Source organism: Prenolepis imparis, unplaced genomic scaffold (genome assembly GCF_030444845.1).
Source record: "Prenolepis imparis isolate NDT839.2.m4 unplaced genomic scaffold, iyPreImpa1.0 SCAF_10, whole genome shotgun sequence".
Lineage (NCBI taxonomy): Eukaryota > Metazoa > Arthropoda > Insecta > Hymenoptera > Formicidae > Prenolepis > Prenolepis imparis.
Window position 1 is genome coordinate 14653712 of NW_028141168.1, and position 18256 is coordinate 14671967.

Here is an 18256-nt window from a genome sequence, read left to right on the forward strand (position 1 = left end):
AAACTTCCCGGTACGTTTCAATTGCATATGTACATACATATATATAAGAACCGTGTAAGATCGGCAGCGTCACGTGCGAGAAATGCACAAGGAAGAAAAACGAACGCGGGAGATTCCCGAAGATCTCATCCCACGAGTTTAAGGACGAGCTCTCGCGCGCGATCACGTGCATTCAGTCAATTCATTAGCAACATCGGAGATGCGCATCTCCGGAGAGGTCGAGGGATCACTTTCACTGTCCCGGGTTTCCCGATCACCGGTTCCGCACGATCTCTGTCGCCTTTGCGGAAATCCGTCTCCGCGATCGATAGAGGATTCTCTTCGAGAATCTCCGATATCCTATCGAAAGAGAACAATTTTTTTTTAATGTATTACAGAGAGAATTTTCTCTTAGAAATCATATATATCATATTGTCCTACAATTACCATGATTTTCAGGATGAATTCTAAGAGAAAATTCTCTCTGTGTATCGACGTTTTTATACCTTCCTCTTATACTCGCTACTCTACTCGACGATCCTGAAATCCTTTACGTAAGATTCCCAGAGATTTAATAAATATTTCTTGTATATTAATTATTGGTATAATAAACATTTCCGAATAATTCGAGTCACGCCGTTATAATAAGGTTAATCGTTAATCGAGATCTAGAGAAATTCCAGCACCCAAGTTTTCTCTCACGGGAAAAAGGCAGAATGATTGCGCTTGATGATGGGAATTCTTCAGCACGTTCCGAAAGGCAACCCGATAAAAATGCGATTATGCGACGTTCGCATGGGGCCAGAACTACTATGACTTCCCCTTCTTTCGTTCCACCGCTTCCTCATCCAGGTGCAATCCGTGCATTTCTTACGTAAGGATACTCTCGGAGGATAGCACCTGTCTGTGTGCTCGGACTAATACGTAGGTGCGCGATGTAGGAACGCGTCTCTGGACATAACATTATGGTCTTTCAGGATCTCTCTCGCGAGAACTCTCGCAGAAACGTTAGATTGCAATTCGAGCGAATACGATGGACCGCACGATGACACGCGCGCGGTGAAAGGTGCCGAGAGATTAAATATTATTTTATATGTGCCATTATTTTCGTGTTATTATAGTATTCGGCGAGACACCACGATCGAAAAATCAGACGGACGTATCTTAATAATGCTGAGAATCGACACGTATTATTTAGAATCTCGCGAATATCTTCACGAATATAAATGCAAATTCAAATTAAAAAAAAAGCTGATAAGATAGAAAAATAAGGCGCAACCAATTTGTTTTTTAAATTCTTCTTTATTTAATTTGAACGTTTCGGTCCTTTCTTTCAATCATTCGGCAGATTGATTAGCAAAGAAACCAAGACACGTGAATTTCTCTAATCGATCTGCTGAAGATGGTCCTAAGGAAACGTTCAAATTAAATAAAAAAAAAATGTTAAACCAAGTTTGTTACGCCTAATGTCTTATTAGCCCATTTTCCTATATCTGAATTTCTATTTATATATCAGAATCCTTTTGTTTTATTATGTAATAAATATGATAAATTATAAAAAATATATAATAAATCATGATACATATATAATCATAAAATATAGTAAATACAGTAAATCATATATGTATATGGTTTACGATGAACGGGAAATATATTTTGTAAAGTAAGATTATACCTCTTGTATTGTAATTATGCAATATTAATCGAATGATTCATGATGAGCGATCGCTTTGCGTTTCTGGACTTTCGTCGGTCTAAAGCAACGACGTGTATTCTAAGAGACATTATCCCTCACAACGGCGATTAATTAAACGGCTATTATATTAATTATAATGTCCCGTATTCAATTTCTTACTCGTTTCATTATCGGCGATTACCGTAATGAAAAATAACTGTAACCGCATGATGATCTCGCGCAATATGACAAAGCGATCGTTCGCGTGAGTAATTATATAGTAGTAACATAATAAGGCGACTATATTGCGTCACTTGCTCAAGTATGGGGCGAATGATCTCTTATTAACTCTTAGCTCAATATCTTATATACATTGATTACAAATCTCGAAATAATCCGATTTTGTAACTTATTCGTGATGAAACGAAATATTGCGAGAGACGAGGACCAAAATTATGTTACGAGCTCAATGAAGATATATTTCCACAGATTCAAAACTAATTGGTCTTATTCTACCGTACATAATCTAATAAACTAACTATAAAGTAACTTTAGTGCTATATATGTATATATATATATATATATATATATATATTTCTCGATGCGTTTATCTTCGCTCTCGCTTAAATGTAACACACTTTTTTTTACCTCTGCTCCACTTAAATAAAAATATTTCGTTACAATAATAATACACACTCCTTTTTTCAAATTAATTAACAATTAATAAAAATGTAGCGCGAGGCGACTCGAAGGAGATAAATTCTAAAATTATATTATAAATATAATATGTAGGGAGACGAATTTTTTTTTGTTTTAGAAAATTGGAGCGCTCTTTTCGGAGTAAGAGGACGAATTTTGCAAGATCGACGTCGAAGACAACCGCGGGAGAATCGTAGGTGGCTCATATACATAGGACGGCACTTTGTGGCCTTTGTATTCGTGAAAACGTTCCTTCGTATACATATATTACGTCACGAGCAGCATGCTAAAGTAGGTGACCAGCGGGGACGAATCCAAGATGAGACGAGAGACGGAGACGCTACCGGGTGAAAGCATGGGTCATCGTAAAGGCCAGGCTACGTGTTTTAGAGTCCGATACATCGAACAACCGCATATCAGCTCACAATTACATGAAACTCGCGCGCGAGTTAAATTCAGTTCTTTAGCGGCCGAAAGTCGTCGTCGGAGGGTTTCCTCGCTCCTTTCCTTCGAACGGCGACATTTTACAGAGCGCATTGCAACATATTCGCATATTATTGCGAATACAACGTGTCCGCGCACCCGCGAATTATGCATTAAATAACGCGGATGCTCCGCGAACGCGCGCTTTTTTTGCCGCCGTTTTCGTTCGCGACGTAATCATCTCCGATCGACTCCGATCGACTCTTGTCCGCTCTTGTCATTTCAAATTAATTCACACAGAGAGAATTTTCTCTTAAAATTTACCCTGAAAGTCATGGTATATAGAAAGAATTTTAAAAATATGTTTGATTAATTTTACCATACTTTTAGTAAATTTTACTATACTTTTAATAAAAATTAATCAAACATATTTTATATTTTATTGTGATATTATTTTTTAGATTATTTTTTTAGATATATTATTTTCATAAAATTCTCTCCATACCATATTGTCCCACGATTACCATGATTTTCAGGGTAAATTCTAAAAGAAAATTCTCTGCATGTATCTTGAATTAATTGTACAATATTTCTCGATCTACAAGATATGTTTTTTTTGCACCTGATACAATTATGATTACGCACACAAATAAAAGAATAAAATATGTATCTGATCTTCGACTTTTAATGGTCATCAATATAAGTGTGTATCATTATTAAGTAACATTCTTTTTTAATTTCTCGCACAATGAATTACGTGTCATCAATTAAGATTCCGATAGTCAAGATTCAAAGCTGACGAATTTGAAATAAATAATATATTTTTACTCCAGATATTATTTTCATATTAAATTTTTTTTTAGGTAATAAAATTTGTCGTCACACATTGTAAAAAGAAACATAATAACGCTTTTTAAAAATATCTATTGATAGTACATAATATATTAATTAGTTATAGTGAAATGTTATTAAATTATGTTCTTTTCGAAGATTTAATAAGTAATTATAAAGTGTGTCGCTTTAACTAGCTGATTAATTATGTAGAATCTTTTATTAATGTATAAGTGAAAGAGTAAATAATTAATATAGAAAATCTATCTCATCAGAAATTCACATATACTTCCAATAATTATATAAGTTTTACAATAATAATTAGATTGGAATAGATTCAATGCTACATTATTCATGTTATATTTCTTATAATTAAATAGACATTAATAGCTAATATATTTTGCTCTCTCTCTCTCTCTCTCTCTCTCTCTCTCTCTCTCTCTCTCTCTCTCTCTCTCTCTCTCTCTCTCTCTCTCTCTCTCTCTCTCTCTCTCTCTCTCTCTCTCTCTCTCTCTCTCTCATCTCTCTCTCTCTCTCTCTCTTTGTTTTCATACAAATAATTATTGTTTAATCAAGCTATACGTTTTAAAATTTATATTTTTTAAACTTAATTATTTAAGCCTTTCTATATGTTCATTTATAAATAAATATGCAAAACATTACCTTTATTTATAACCTTATTTATAACGTGTTGAACATACTCCATTATAATTTTGCGGAATAACAAAATCTTGAGTATCTTTTGTGACATCTCGCTGTTGGTCAGAAACAAAACGTAACAAAAATAAGCACACATTTTATACTGAAAACCTAATCCACTAATCACTCCAAAACGTACTTGAGATCCGATAACTTAACGGACAATGAGGAGATAATCCTTGATTAGGTTTGATTGTTCCACGTGAAATTGGCCGCGAAACAATCCGCGCTCTCGCTCGCACCAAACTCTAAATCGCGATGCAAGCGCCATCTAGCGTCGCGCTCCTCAACTACAGAAGCTTCGACAATTTCACGCTAGAGGCGCTTCGTTCGCCGGAGAGCCAATCAAATCGAAGAGGAAGAGGGACAGCGGTGCCCTTCGGCCCGATACGGAAAATGGCGATCTGCGAGGCTGTTTGAAGCCTGATTTTCGGTAAACACACTCGTAGACTCGCAACTCGTTGGTTAAATGTGCCCGGAAAATCATGTGACGTGGACTGTGTGCGATGGCGAGCAAAGAGATAATCGGCCATCAGCAGCAGTTCGTTGAGGAAATCGATTATAATGAAATCGAAACTGAGCAGGTAGTTCTCTTCCAACGTATTCGTATTTCTCTTAATCGTCGTGATGCATTTAAGAAAATGCGCTCTTCCTTAATGCGTTCGATAACATGTCGATCGCTGAACGAAACTCGTTTTAGATTCTCATCATTTTCACGGTGCAATCAATATATTGGCTATATAACCTCAAATGAGAGCGACTGTGGTCGTGTAGAGGGAATACATTCTTAGGCCCATATTATGAATCCTCTTTTATCGATAAAAGCGCTTTTAAGCATATAGTTTCTGTAACAAAAACAGCTGATGACACTTGCTTCTAACGCGCAATCTTGTTAAATTAATTGAGATTTGCTCTCAAACTGTATTTGATGATCGTAGGTAGTCGGCAAAGGTTCCTTTGGAGTCGTTTGGAAGGGAAGGTGGAGAGGGCAGGATGTCGCTGTGAAACACATAAATTCGGAAGGAGAGAGAAAAGCCTTCACCGTGGAAGTTCGACAGCTATCCAGAGTCGCCCATCCCAATATTGTTAAATTGTACGGCGCATGTACCAAGAATCCAGTATGCTTGGTTATGGAGTACGCGGAAGGTGGATCATTGTATAATGGTAATATCTAATCTAGAAATCTGTCGATTATTTCTGTAATTATTATTTTAATACAACTCAATTGTACCAAAATTTGTATTTATGCTCACAGTGCTACATTGTAATCCTCAACCACATTACACTACTAGTCATGCTATGAGTTGGACTCTACAGTGTGCGCGCGGTGTCGCGTATCTTCATAATATGAAACCGAAACCATTGATACACAGGTAGAAAAAGAAAATTAATTTTTTACTCCTGACTTGGGGTATCTTCTGAGAAACTAGATAAAACTTGACAAATCTTATTTTACAGAGACTTAAAGCCACCTAATTTGTTATTAGTTATGGGTGGACAGATGCTTAAGATCTGTGACTTTGGCACAGCCTGCGACTTACACACTTACATGACTAATAATAAAGGCTCGGCTGCATGGATGGCACCCGAGGTGTTTGAAGGTTCTAGGTATACGGAGAAGTGTGATGTATTTAGTTGGGGTATCATTTTATGGGAGGTCTTAGCACGTCAAAAGCCCTTTGATGACATGGGTGGTGTCTCAGCCTTTAGGATAATGTGGGCTGTTCATGTAGGACAAAGACCTCCTCTAATAGAAGGGTGTCCGAAACCAATTCAGAATCTTATGACCAGGTGAGAATTTCTACCAAAGCAACAACACAGCTAATATCTATGTTATAAGATCAATTATCAGATCAAATTTATATAAATATTTGTACACAAAATAGATTTTTAATTTGTGTCGATTGTTTGCAAAAAAAATGATATAATCATAAAAAATGTGCATATTGTGTATTATAATGTATAAAATTTATTTTCTACATGTCTATGTAACTTTGTTATATTTTTCAAGATGTTGGCAGAAAATACCTGAGGAAAGACCTTCTATGGACGAGGTAGTGAGGATAATGACCAAGCTGTCAGAATTTTTCAGTCATCATTTAGAACCTATTGAATATTCCTTAAGTATGTATATAACATATATTCATGATCTTAATTATATGTATATATCCTTATAAACACATAATGGAATATTATTAATTCAAATAATATTATTACACACAAACACACACATATATATATATATATATATATATATATATACATACTATTTTTTTTTTGTATTATAGGTAGCGAAGCTGATAACATGGATGAGAATATAGCATCAAGGGAAGATACATTAGATGTAGTCAGTACGTTAGATTCTCGCATGAACGGTTCCGTTGCGAACGGTACTATTTGTACAATTCCAAAGCCCCTAGAAAAAGCTAACAAATGCTCCAACGTAGAGAATTCATTGCCTTTTGCATTATGTCAAGCAACGCCGTTCGGCGATACGCCGACGAATTTCTCGCCACGGCAAAATAATTTAGGATTTCAACGAGTACCTGACGAGTGTCCGGTATCGAATAACCATTTTCCTGGGAACGTGGATAGCAATTTAGAACATGCCAAATCGTCGATCTCTCAAAATGCAGCGGTACCAACGACATATGATCACAAGTTTGATGCAACGCTGCAACGCAAAAATTATAATTTTGCTCCATTACATGTGGAGTGTGATCCGGTTGGTAATTTAAATCGATAGTGTGAGCTTAAATAATTTCATTTTTGTATTAGTTTCGGTTGTGCATTTTTCTTCTCGCATCATTCTTTGTTCTATGTAATAATCATATTTTTATTTTTTTCTATGTGTTTTATCTATATGTCATATTGAAGCACAAATATTTTTATTAAAGATAATATTTATACTAACGCATTTTTCCATGTTGCAGCACGCTTGGGATTTACCGAGCTCCTCTGACACATCTTGGGAAATTCCAAACAATATGGCCGGATTAGACAAAGTGGTTCAGAAAACGAAGAAAAATATCCAAAGTAAGTGTATTGTGTGAATTTGATTTGTCAGGAAGTGAACACACAAATATCGTTTTTATATCACGTCGATTTATCAACGCGGGATTATTTCATAAAAAAGAATATTATACATTGAATATTTTTCGGAAATTTTAAATTGCGTAAAGTATATCTTTGATTTTAACTCATTGTGTAATTTGCGCAAATATGATATTGTACAGGATCCGTTTTCATTTAATCGCGATTTAGTCGCGAATGAGTATGAAGAGTTTCGCGTAAAACTTGTACTCGCGAATACCCGAATCTTTCTCAGAATAGGTGCCGAAAAAAGATCGCAAAGAGGCTGCGGCACCAAACTGACTGTCTATGCGAGACCTGTCTCTGTCGCGTTGACAAGGCAGATTGCCAAAAAAACATTAGAGAGAATTAGCAAGAATTATCTAGGCTTTATGCGACGATCAATGTATGATTTATAACTACAATTGTATTATAAAATCGCGCTGCGAGTCTCTATACATGTGTGACGGAACAAATCGAAATAGCGAGAAAACTAGAATTATATCTACGTAATGATGCTACAATACATATTATTGTACATGCTTGTGTTCGCAAATATGACGTGTCTGATTCACGATACGATAATCAACCGATATAGGAGAGAAAAATCCGCGACGTTTTCAATATAGCTTAAGCTTAAGTTAAGAGAGAGGGACGTTGAGAAAAGAAGGTCCTAAAAAAAGACCCAAAATCTCAGGTTCTAAGAATCTTTGTATAATTAATACGCGGAATAACGCGGGACATTAATGGCGCACAATGCCTGAACGCGAGCTGACACGCGTTTTGAGCTTACAGAGTAGCGCTTTGTGATACACGAAGTAGATTATTTTCGGCCTAGAATACTAAGCACCGCGGCTGAGTCACCGGGCGCCTTCTTCGACTCCGGGTGTCTTCGTCTCTCTCTCTCCCTCTCGCCTGCGTTGACTAACGCGCATAATACGTTTAATACGCGTATCTGCGATTCGTCGTAATTATTATGCGCGCGAGCGAGCGATAATTATCCCATTTATGTATCGGGATTGCTTATACGATAGAAAAATATTTTCCTTGTTTTTCGATAATTTACAATTTAATATGTAGTTGTAACTGTGTGTGTATATGTACTGCATGCAATCCGAAAGATCTTTGCACACGAAGCTTATAGACGTTTATATTTATATGTCCACGTATATGTATGTCTCTACTGTTACATATAAGAGTTAAAAGTATCTCCTTGCGCTAGATGATATATATTTGTAATGTACGGAACTGTACGGATTAAATTAATAGCGGTCGATTGGAAGGGCGGTAGGAAAGAAACGAGCTCGACATGCTATATTCATTCGAGGGTTCGTCGATCGACGGAGTTACCCTGGCAAAGGGCCCGTGTAGCCGCAATAGCGAGTGCCGCGTGCACTAAATTTAACTGACGACTAATCGGTAGGACGTGTGACTCGCTTTTGATTGGCACGTTGCGACGGCGACGACGACGAAGAAGACGACGAAGAGGACGAGCGAGGAGCAAGAGGCGATTGTGGAAATAGCGGAAGAACGTTAGAGGGGAGAAAGAGAGAGAGAGAGAGGATGAAAGAAGACAAAGTGATATGCAAAGAGAGGAGGAGGAAGACGACGACAAGACGAAAGGAATAAGAAGAGGATGAAGAAAGAAAAAAGAAGCAGACGCGAGATTCTCTCGATGATGAATCAAGCAGAGCGCGCTTTTTGTTCTTGGCTCATCTATACGAGCTCCGCGGTGTTCCTCGACGAGAAGCCAGGGTGGGGGGTATTTAGAAGCAGGTGTGGCTGAGTCAGCATCCCCAATATAGACGTGCGTTTGTTTAGTAGAGAGCCGACTCCCTACGGACGAGCACCTCTCGTCGATCGCGCGGGTCGCCAAGCGCGCAATACGAGCTCGATTTTATCGAGGACACACATCCGATCGATCCGACCGGGAATTGATCCCTGACTTGACACGGCCATTCCCGGATCATTCCAAGTCAAATTAGCCGTTACGTATATATTAGCGAGATCGCCGGTGAGATAGCAAGAACCCGAGACTCGTCATCATCTCACCTGGACCATCGTTTTATATATCTTCCTAGAGATCCGATCTCCTCCGAGATCTCTTCGCGAGCAATGAAGAAAGTATGCTGATGGGATCGGAGGATAATCGTGGACGTTAATACGTCGTCGGTGCATAACTGCGGCTCGCGCGAGAGCGGCAGTTACCCAGGAGGATCATCGACATGTGCGACGACTACCCGGAGATCGTCGGCACCGACACTCTCAAGCGCTGCTGGGTCCTACTGCGTTAGTATACGTTCATTAGATTCTCGCAAAGTCATTTCGCTCGATTGCTCCGAACGTATTTAGGGAGAAAAACGCGTTCTTCTCCGTATAAGATTGGTAAGAGTAGACAATAAGATGAGCGCGCGATAAGGATAAGAGTTTTCGATGGAATGCCATGGTTCTATTTGCGATAAACGCACAATTTATGTATTAATATTCTGAAAGATGAAATATCTAAACCTGAGCTTAGACATAGATTCCAATATCATAGAAATAATCAAGTCCAATGTGATTCCGTAGGTAGCAGCACCACGAACGAAGACCTGGGCAATGTCTGTCGCCTCTTGGACGCCGACCTGAGGCCTCTCACGCCCGACGACACGTGCAAACGTTCGCGAGAGATCTTTGAGGAGCACAAGCAGATAGCGCAGGAGTATCTGAAGGTACAAACGGAGATAGCGTTGTTGAGCCAGCACAAGAACGAGATGTTGAAGAATCTGAGCATCGACAGTCTCAGGCAACAGCAGGAGCTGCGAAAGCTCGAAGATGAAAAGGTTTTTCTCTCTTTTTATTTTATATAATCACACATATAATCTAGCTCGCGGCTAGCTAGCTTACCTAGATCCTGATAGACGATCATAGGATGCTCCTTCAAAGGAATGTTGGCTCCTTTTGATGAAAAATCTCGTGTTTTCAATCTCCAAGACTTTTGCGATGACTGTGATAACTTGCAGGAGTCGCTGCTGAAGCTGTGTCGCAATCTGCAGCGGCAACTGCAGATCATGAAGGATCAGAGGATCAAGGGAGCGTTGACGAACGCCGCCGCCGCCGCCGCCGCTGCCGCCGCCACGCCGACGATAGGACCAGCCGTTTCCGGAAACAACGGTTGGGTGGTGGTGCCGCGTCCGGACCCGTCGAGGCTTTCTTGAGACTTGACGCCTATTCACCGAGGGTCTCGAATGTACTTATATGTCATGACGTTGTGCGATGTCGGCCGGCGATGCGCGACGCGGTTGGAATATCATATACACGTTGAAATTCCAATTCAATTTTATACGAATACAAATCGCGCCGCTTACTATCGACGATAAAGTCGAGGCGATATCTGTATATAGTTATCTAGAAAGATGATCTGATTTTTATCACTGGACTGGATATTCTGGATACGACGTGTGGAGACTCTGTAATTGACTTCCGATCTCGCGTGACACAGAAGACGCGATTTGAGATATACATTATAATATACAGGTACGCCTTTCATTAGATTTTTCTTACTTTCTTTTTTTTCTTAATCTTGCCAACGCGCGTTCTTTTCGTTCACGCTGCGAGGTTTAATACGGCAGTATAGGACTTTCCTATGTGATAATGAAATTGATTAATACGGCAGCATGGAATTTTTTTATATGATAACAATATCTTTGAAAAGGCAATGGAAGATTATCTGCATTTTTGAAAGCCTCTCGCAGGCATTCTTACGATATATAACGCAATCTAGTCGCTTCGACGATGACTCATACAATTGAATCAAACTCTTCGTTTACATTTGACGGACAAAGAATGCGTTGTATGATCTTTATTATGTAAGCTATCGTATTGCCTATCGATCGAAAGTATTTTATGCACAGATTTTCCGATTTGATTTGATATAATATAACGTGAGAAGGATATTGCAAATCGGACGCGAGCAACGATCAACAAACGAGGATACATAATCATATAGATTATATTTGAATTTTACTTCCATATACGATATGTATATACATACACGCGATACATATATATATCCGATTGAATTTATATTATTGTGTGTGTGTGTATCAGAAATATAGTCTGTATACGACTAGTTATTACTTTTAGCCAATCGTGTTGCAAGAAACGGATTAAAATTCGTTTTTATCGTTTATGTGCGACTATTTTTTTTCTTAATAACTGCTTTACTTAAATGCGAGATTGACATTTTCGGAACAATTACAGGTCTAATTCAGGAGAATTGTAAAGATAGAGGCGCTATTTAAGTGACAGTGAATTAATCGGATGTGCAGAAGCATGTCTGAAAACGTTTCTATTTTAATCAAACCGAGTAAGCGGCCGTCTGAGATGCAAGATAATTAACGGGACATATTATTGTAAGGTGTGTATGAAAAAAAATAGAATGGAACGCGGGAAAAGCGCCGAAAATAAGAGAATAGATGACAATCGTCATCGATATCGCATGTTAGGTCTGTTCTTTTCAGTTGAATTGGTTGCGGTTCAGAGTTTATCTTTTTTACTCCACATTGGAAGGAAAGAGATAAACTCTGAACTAGTGCAGCCAGTTCAGCTGAAAACAACAGACCTCTTGTCGCATCTAGCGGACTATCTTATCATCGAAAAGTAGATGTTGATAGGAAATTTTCGCGTCAACAATTGAATAGTTGGAAAAAAACCATCTCGGGCTAATTTTCTTATTTACCGTTCCGTATTTTAAATATTAAACCTCAGGTATGACAAAGTATATAATTACACTCAGATACATAGTTTATCTACGAGTTCCTTTCCGAGAATCAGTAAATTGTTACCTGAGCTTTATGTGAATGCAATATGTATATATACAAATGTAAATATAATTTTGGAAGGCTGCAAGAGACTCTTTGTCGCCTCTACGACACCTATAGATGATCCCTCGCTTCATGAGAGGAGGTGAAAAAATTCGCGTTCGAATTTACTAACTAAATTTACATGCGTGATTAGAGATTAATGAAATCCACTAATATAAAAAGGAATCATTTTCATTCCTCGATTTGATTGCATGTTGAAACTGTTAACTGCATTAGAAACCATGTATGAGAAATCCGGTCTCTATTTTGAATAATGCGAACTCGCGCGCGCGTCTTTATAATCAGATTATCGCGAGATGATTACATTAGCGTGTGTACATATAAGCTTATATATTATACGTTTGCGCGTATCATAACGATCTGATATCGAAACACGCGGGCGCGGCTTACGCAGTAAACTCGATTCAACGAGAGGACGAGAGACGCAGAACGAAGTCGGGGTAAACGTATCGTCGACGGAGAGGATGTACACCATCGATGGAATCAATAAACTCGTCCTAGTCGTATCTCGGAACGAAGGTACGAGGAATAGAAAGGAAATAGGACGCGACCGGTCAACCGGGGAGAAAACAGCATCAGGAGGAGAAGAAAGAGGGTGAGTTGCGCGAGGGTGGGACGAGATAGTGAATGAGAAGAGGACTGGAAGGAAGGAAGGAAGGGTATGAATAGACGTTGCGGATACGTGGGCGTGCGTTGGCTAAACAAGGAAGTCGGCGAAATTTCTTGCTCCTCGAGGAAGAGGAAAACGGAGGATGACGGAACGAGATTATATGAAGCATGATTCTAGAGCATGATTTGGATGGGAGAGAAGGGAGAGAAAAACAGCAGGTGGAATTGGCGAAACGGGAAAATATGCGCGCGTGCGTGGGCGCTCGACGAGGAAGAGGGAGAAGAGGCTGAGGGAAGCAACGAGGGAGGAAGAGGAAGAGGGAGAGTGACACACGCCGAGGGGGAAGCCGAATAAGGGGTAGGGAAGATAGGCCGGAACTCTTTAGACGTCCACGGACCTGCCCGCGAGCCTCGTTCCCTCCCTTTAAGTTTCTCGCACTATCTTTTTTTCGCGCTATCATTTCTCTCCCGTTAGTTAGACGTTAGACCTCACCTTCTCCGCGCGGAGAGTCCCGAATAAGGAGGTTCGTACTCCAGGATGGCACACGCCGCGTCCGAGAAGGATGTCAACGAGAAGAGCTACATCCTGGACGCGAGAAAGAATTTCGAGGACGTGAGTAAAGTTAATCTCGCGGCTTTGTCCGGATGTGGTCTGCCACGTCGCCCGACCCCGGCGTTTCCGCTTTCTTTCCACTTCCGTGGAAGTTATCGTGTTGCACGCAAAAAGAGCGACGAACGATTAAACGCGCTACACGGAAAAATGTCAATTTCAGTGTCTATTTCCTTTTTGGCACGCATACACGTTTGACAGATATCTCGGATACTCTATTAGATATATAGATATAGCTGTACCGCATCCTGTCATGTACTCCTGTATCGCGTATACTCGCCTTAACGAAAGTCTACGTCGGAGAGTCCTGCATCTTTTTAACGAATGTTAAAGAAAAGGTATGAGAAAGTTGTAGCCGGCTCTTACATCCACGACTTTCTCTACTTTGTTCATTTCATTGCGATCTCTTATTATTAAATCCGCGATTAAGCGCGGAGAGGTCTTCATTGTTTCACAATTCGCCTGATTTTTTACACCGCGATATAATCGCGCAAACTATGAACAAACAAAAAAACCACAGTTACAGGTCTTCTTATATGAATGTGAATTTGATATTTTCAAGAGATTAGCACTTTAATTGAAGTTTTTGTCGGCGCGTCGAGAATAGAGAGGAAGACATTCTCTTTCTCTCTCTCTCTCTCGACGATTCAATTTACCGTGAGAAATTTCCGCGATGACATTTCGTTCAATATCAACTCATTTCAACTGTGATTTTCTCCGCAGGCTTCTCTGACGTCTTCCTTCTCATTATACAAATTTCTTGTGAATAGAGTTATCGTATCGGTCTATCTGAAACTGCCAATATAAGGATACTTATATGGGTGCATCTTTATATATATACCATGGATATACCAACAAGTGGACAAAGCGAAAGTGCGAGCGAGATAGGAGATCGCACGTTAAATTGTTAAGAAAAAAAAAAAAAAAAAATCGGATACATATTTTGCATTTATACCTATATCATAATATTGTTCGCAACTATCGGCTGACTTGTTTCGGAAATTCTTTTCTGACAGGGCGGCAGTATCGCATCTGAAGAGTCCTATGATGACATGAGGCGATTAGTCGGGGTAAGAGATATTTAACACTCCTATTTTTTTTCATCTCATTTACTAAGATCACGGTTTCAAGCCTTGCGTTCTTGCCTGAACCTCGTGCTATAATTTCGCTCTCATCGTCGTGACTCATGCGATGCACGGTATAGTTCAGAGATTAACGTGCAACAGAAATTTCCACCGAGCGACGTCTATTATTATTGACGTTCCGATAGATAGTCGACCGGCGGACGATGCACTTTCGATATTCGTCAATTTGTAGGATCATTGGCCTATTACAGAACAGCACGACTTGTCACGCTATCGTACTCGTTTTTATCGCTATTTTAAAATAATAAATATCGCCTCTTTATCGCTCCAAATTATAATTATTCCGCTGGCTACCGGAATTATTTAGCTCGTGCTTATGAGAGAGAAAGGGGGATAGCTATAATTTACAACCCGCGACGCTTGACTTGTATAGCGACACTTCGAAATGCCTTTTCGCGCTCGTGCCATTAATATTCATCAGTCACGAAATATATGCGAACGTTATTCTCGCGGAATATTCACGAGCGCGCGATATATGTCCTACCTAATTAACGTTACACATTATTTGCATATATATTATAATATTCTCACGCTCATTATCGTAAACGACGCTATGATAATCGGCACGTGTCTGCGCAGGAGGAGGAGGAAGAGGAATCCGGCAAATTTAACAGCCTACCGCTCGCGAGCTTCAACTTCATCAATTCCATCATCGGCAGCGGCGTGATTGGTAAATGCAGCACCAAGTATATCGTGATCTGAAATTTATATTAAATTTATATTAAATATTTTATATTTATATTTTCGAAAAAAATAAAATAGAATAAAAACAGAGATTTTCGCGCTGTAATATTCGCGAAGCTTAGACTGAAGGTCGATGCGAATCTTATTTTTAGGAATACCGTACGCTCTGCACCAGGCTGGCTTCGGTCTCGGCATCGCTCTGTTGATTCTGGTGGCAGCGTTGACCGACTACTCGTTGATCCTCATGGTGCGAAGCGGACACATCTGCGGCGAGATGAGTTACCAGGGTCTGATGCGAGCTAGCTTCGGTCGCGCCGGATTCTACATCCTTACGGCGTTACAGTTCATCTATCCTTTCATAGGTATGCACAGCGACATTCTATTCAGATATGCTTCTTCAGCTTGTATTGGCTTATGTGAAAAAACCGTTTTTAATATGCAGCTATGGTATCATACAACGTCGTCGTCGGCGACACGGTCACGAAGGTCCTGATAAGGGTAACGGGGATAAACGAGACGAGCATCCTCGCGCATCGACAGGTCGTCGTTCTTCTGGCGACCCTCGGCATCACCATCCCGCTCTGCCTGTACAGAAATGTCGCGCGATTAGCGAAAATTTCCTTCCTCTCTCTGGTCTGCGTCGGATTCATCCTCATCGCCATCTTCATCCGGATGGACACCATGTCCGCTATGGTGTAAGCGTGAGAGTTTAACTTACCGAAAACGTAAAGGCATGATTGCGCTTCTCCCTCGCTGCAGAAATCGCTATCCTGTTTGTCATATATCCAGGCGTGATTGATTTGCAGTCCGAGTCAGAGCGACAGCTGGAGATTCGCCAATTTCCCGGGGGTCGTTCCGTCCGTGGGTATAATGGCGTTCGCCTTCATGTGCCACCACAATACCTTCCTAATTTACGGCTCGATCGAGCGAGCGACCCAACAAAAGTGGGACGTGGTGACGCACTGGTCCCTCTTCACGTCCTTCCTGATCGCCGCGATCTTCGGGATCGTCGGCTACGCCACCTTCACGTCGTACGTACAGGGCGATCTCATGGAAAACTACTGCTGGGACGATGATCTGATGAATTTCGCCAGAGTCATGTTCAGCGGCACTATACTGCTCACTTTTCCGATCGAATGCTTCGTTACTCGTGAGGTAAACTTGTCTCTTCTCCTTCTTACGTCTTGTTTCTTGGCCCGCTGATGATGAACTAAAAATTTGCACAAAAATATGATATATTATTATTATATCTTACGGCTTTTCAGGTGCTCATGACGGCGATCAAGGGCACGGACGAGTTGGAGGGACACGAGGCATACGTGCCCAATTCAGACCGCAAGTACCTGATAATCACCTTGACGATAGTAGCCGCGACGTACCTGATCTCCATGTTGACGGATTGCCTGGGCGTCGTCCTCGAGCTGAACGGTATCCTCGCTGCGGTGCCGCTCGCCTACATTCTCCCCGGTCTCTGCTACCTCAAGCTCGAGGAGGGTCCCGTTCTCTCGTCCAAGAAGCTCCCGGCGCTCGGTCTGATGACCGCCGGCATCCTGGCCGCCATCTCGGGCCTCCTGCTGCTCATAATCAACAGCAGTTCCTCCGGCAGCTGCTTCCACGGCAAATTTATGCCGTACTGCGTCAGCAACATGACGACGACGACGACGACGACGACGAGGACCCTGCAGCTCCTCGACGCGACCACGATGTCCGCCATTGTCAACACGGAGCTCGCAGTCTAAGTTTAACGGACGAGCACGGTAAAAAGAAAACCTTTAGTTTAGTCGTAAGTCTGCCAAATTTTCGAATGAAAGTATATAGAGCGATTAGGTTCGCGCGTACAAATATATATATATTTGCGCAACAACAACAATCGCCAGGATGCAATCGGTAATATTCATACACGGATATAAAATACTATAACGATAGCGATGAAGAAAATCGGGATTATTATACATATAATTTTCCTTGTGAAAATTCTGAAATGCCAGATTTCGTACCAAGTCGAAAGAGATCATTCCAGAGTCGAAGATTTTATCCGTGAATGAATATACCGTTTGATGCGAGAATTATGATTACATGGAAGATAAAACTGCGCAAACCATTTACAGAGAACTTCAAAGAGAATAGCGAATCCTGATCGATAAATCTTATATTACGGAGGTATTTTACGATGCGCTTAATCTTACAATTAATGAAACATGGCTTCTCGAGATTAGAGAATAACGGGACACAAATTTACAAAAAAAAAAAAAAAAAATTAATATTTATTATTTACGTTAACGGAAATATTTAATTATGTTTCTTCCATGATCTCCCCAAAGAGATCGTCCTTTGAATCCATATTCGCAATACGAAATCAATGCAATACAGGATTATAAGCGAGAAATCCGAAAATTGGCAATAGATCGTTCTTTCTGCCATTTAATGAAGTATATACTATAGTCCTCTGAATGTTCATCGTACGCAAATTTATTGAATTTATGGAGTAAAAAAAAAATGATAATTTTTCAATATATTTACATAGTCGCGTGCACACAATGAGCTTGTGAGATAAAGTTCGCGAGTAAAAAGACACCTGATTATTAATTTTCCGCGACGCACATTATTAGAGAGAGAGACAGAATTTTAACGTACCAATCGATGATTATCGAACTTTCGAATATTATTATAATACTAATTGATAAACGCGCGAAATAGGATTCTTACATCTAGTCCTAATAACGTTTCATGAAAGAATCTCTTCGTGGTTATATTAATGCGCGAATTATTAAATAATATAGTTATCCCGATTTAGATAATTGTGATTAGATAACTAAAACGTATAGAGAGAAAGAGAGAGAGAGAGAGGGGGGGAGAATGAACGAGTTAAAAATCTCATTATATTTTTAAAAGAATGTGGAACAGACAAACGGGTTTATTAACGAGGATATACATATGTATATGTATAATATACATTGTATATACA

The 18256-nt window shown here is 40.0% G+C and overlaps 2 protein-coding genes and 1 long non-coding RNA gene across 4 annotated transcripts; 2 read left to right on the plus strand and 1 right to left on the minus strand.

Moving 5' to 3' along the window:
- The first annotated feature begins 4674 nt into the window (after positions 1 to 4674).
- Positions 4675 to 12268, plus strand: LOC145941868 (mitogen-activated protein kinase kinase kinase 7). The gene is made up of 9 exons (XM_083048233.1): positions 4675 to 4890; positions 5245 to 5470; positions 5562 to 5679; positions 5765 to 6097; positions 6318 to 6430; positions 6595 to 7031; positions 7240 to 7342; positions 9947 to 10200; positions 10381 to 12268. The coding sequence occupies exons 1-9, from the start codon at positions 4813 to 4815 to the stop codon at positions 10573 to 10575; spliced, it is 1857 nt and encodes a 618-aa protein (XP_082904359.1). The 5' UTR covers positions 4675 to 4812; the 3' UTR covers positions 10576 to 12268.
- Positions 12269 to 13326: 1058 nt separating this feature from the next.
- Positions 13327 to 17763, plus strand: LOC145941869 (putative sodium-coupled neutral amino acid transporter 11). 2 transcript variants are annotated; one of them, XM_083048234.1, is made up of 7 exons: positions 13327 to 13465; positions 14479 to 14532; positions 15187 to 15277; positions 15444 to 15653; positions 15734 to 15986; positions 16098 to 16446; positions 16557 to 17763. In XM_083048234.1, exons 1-7 carry the CDS (start codon positions 13391 to 13393, stop codon positions 17028 to 17030), a joined length of 1506 nt encoding a protein of 501 aa, XP_082904360.1. In that variant the 5' UTR covers positions 13327 to 13390; the 3' UTR covers positions 17031 to 17763. The 2 variants fall into 2 exon arrangements, with proteins under 2 accessions (XP_082904360.1, XP_082904361.1); XM_083048235.1 differs by lacking the exon at positions 14479 to 14532 and having other exon boundaries at positions 13330 to 13465.
- Positions 13460 to 16809, minus strand: LOC145941875 (uncharacterized). Its single transcript, XR_014426244.1, has 5 exons — positions 16671 to 16809; positions 16010 to 16501; positions 15450 to 15876; positions 14418 to 15305; positions 13460 to 14257 (listed from the first exon to the last, which is right to left on the minus strand). It is a non-coding gene; the product is annotated as an uncharacterized LOC145941875 (long non-coding RNA).
- Positions 17764 to 18256: the final 493 nt, after the last annotated feature.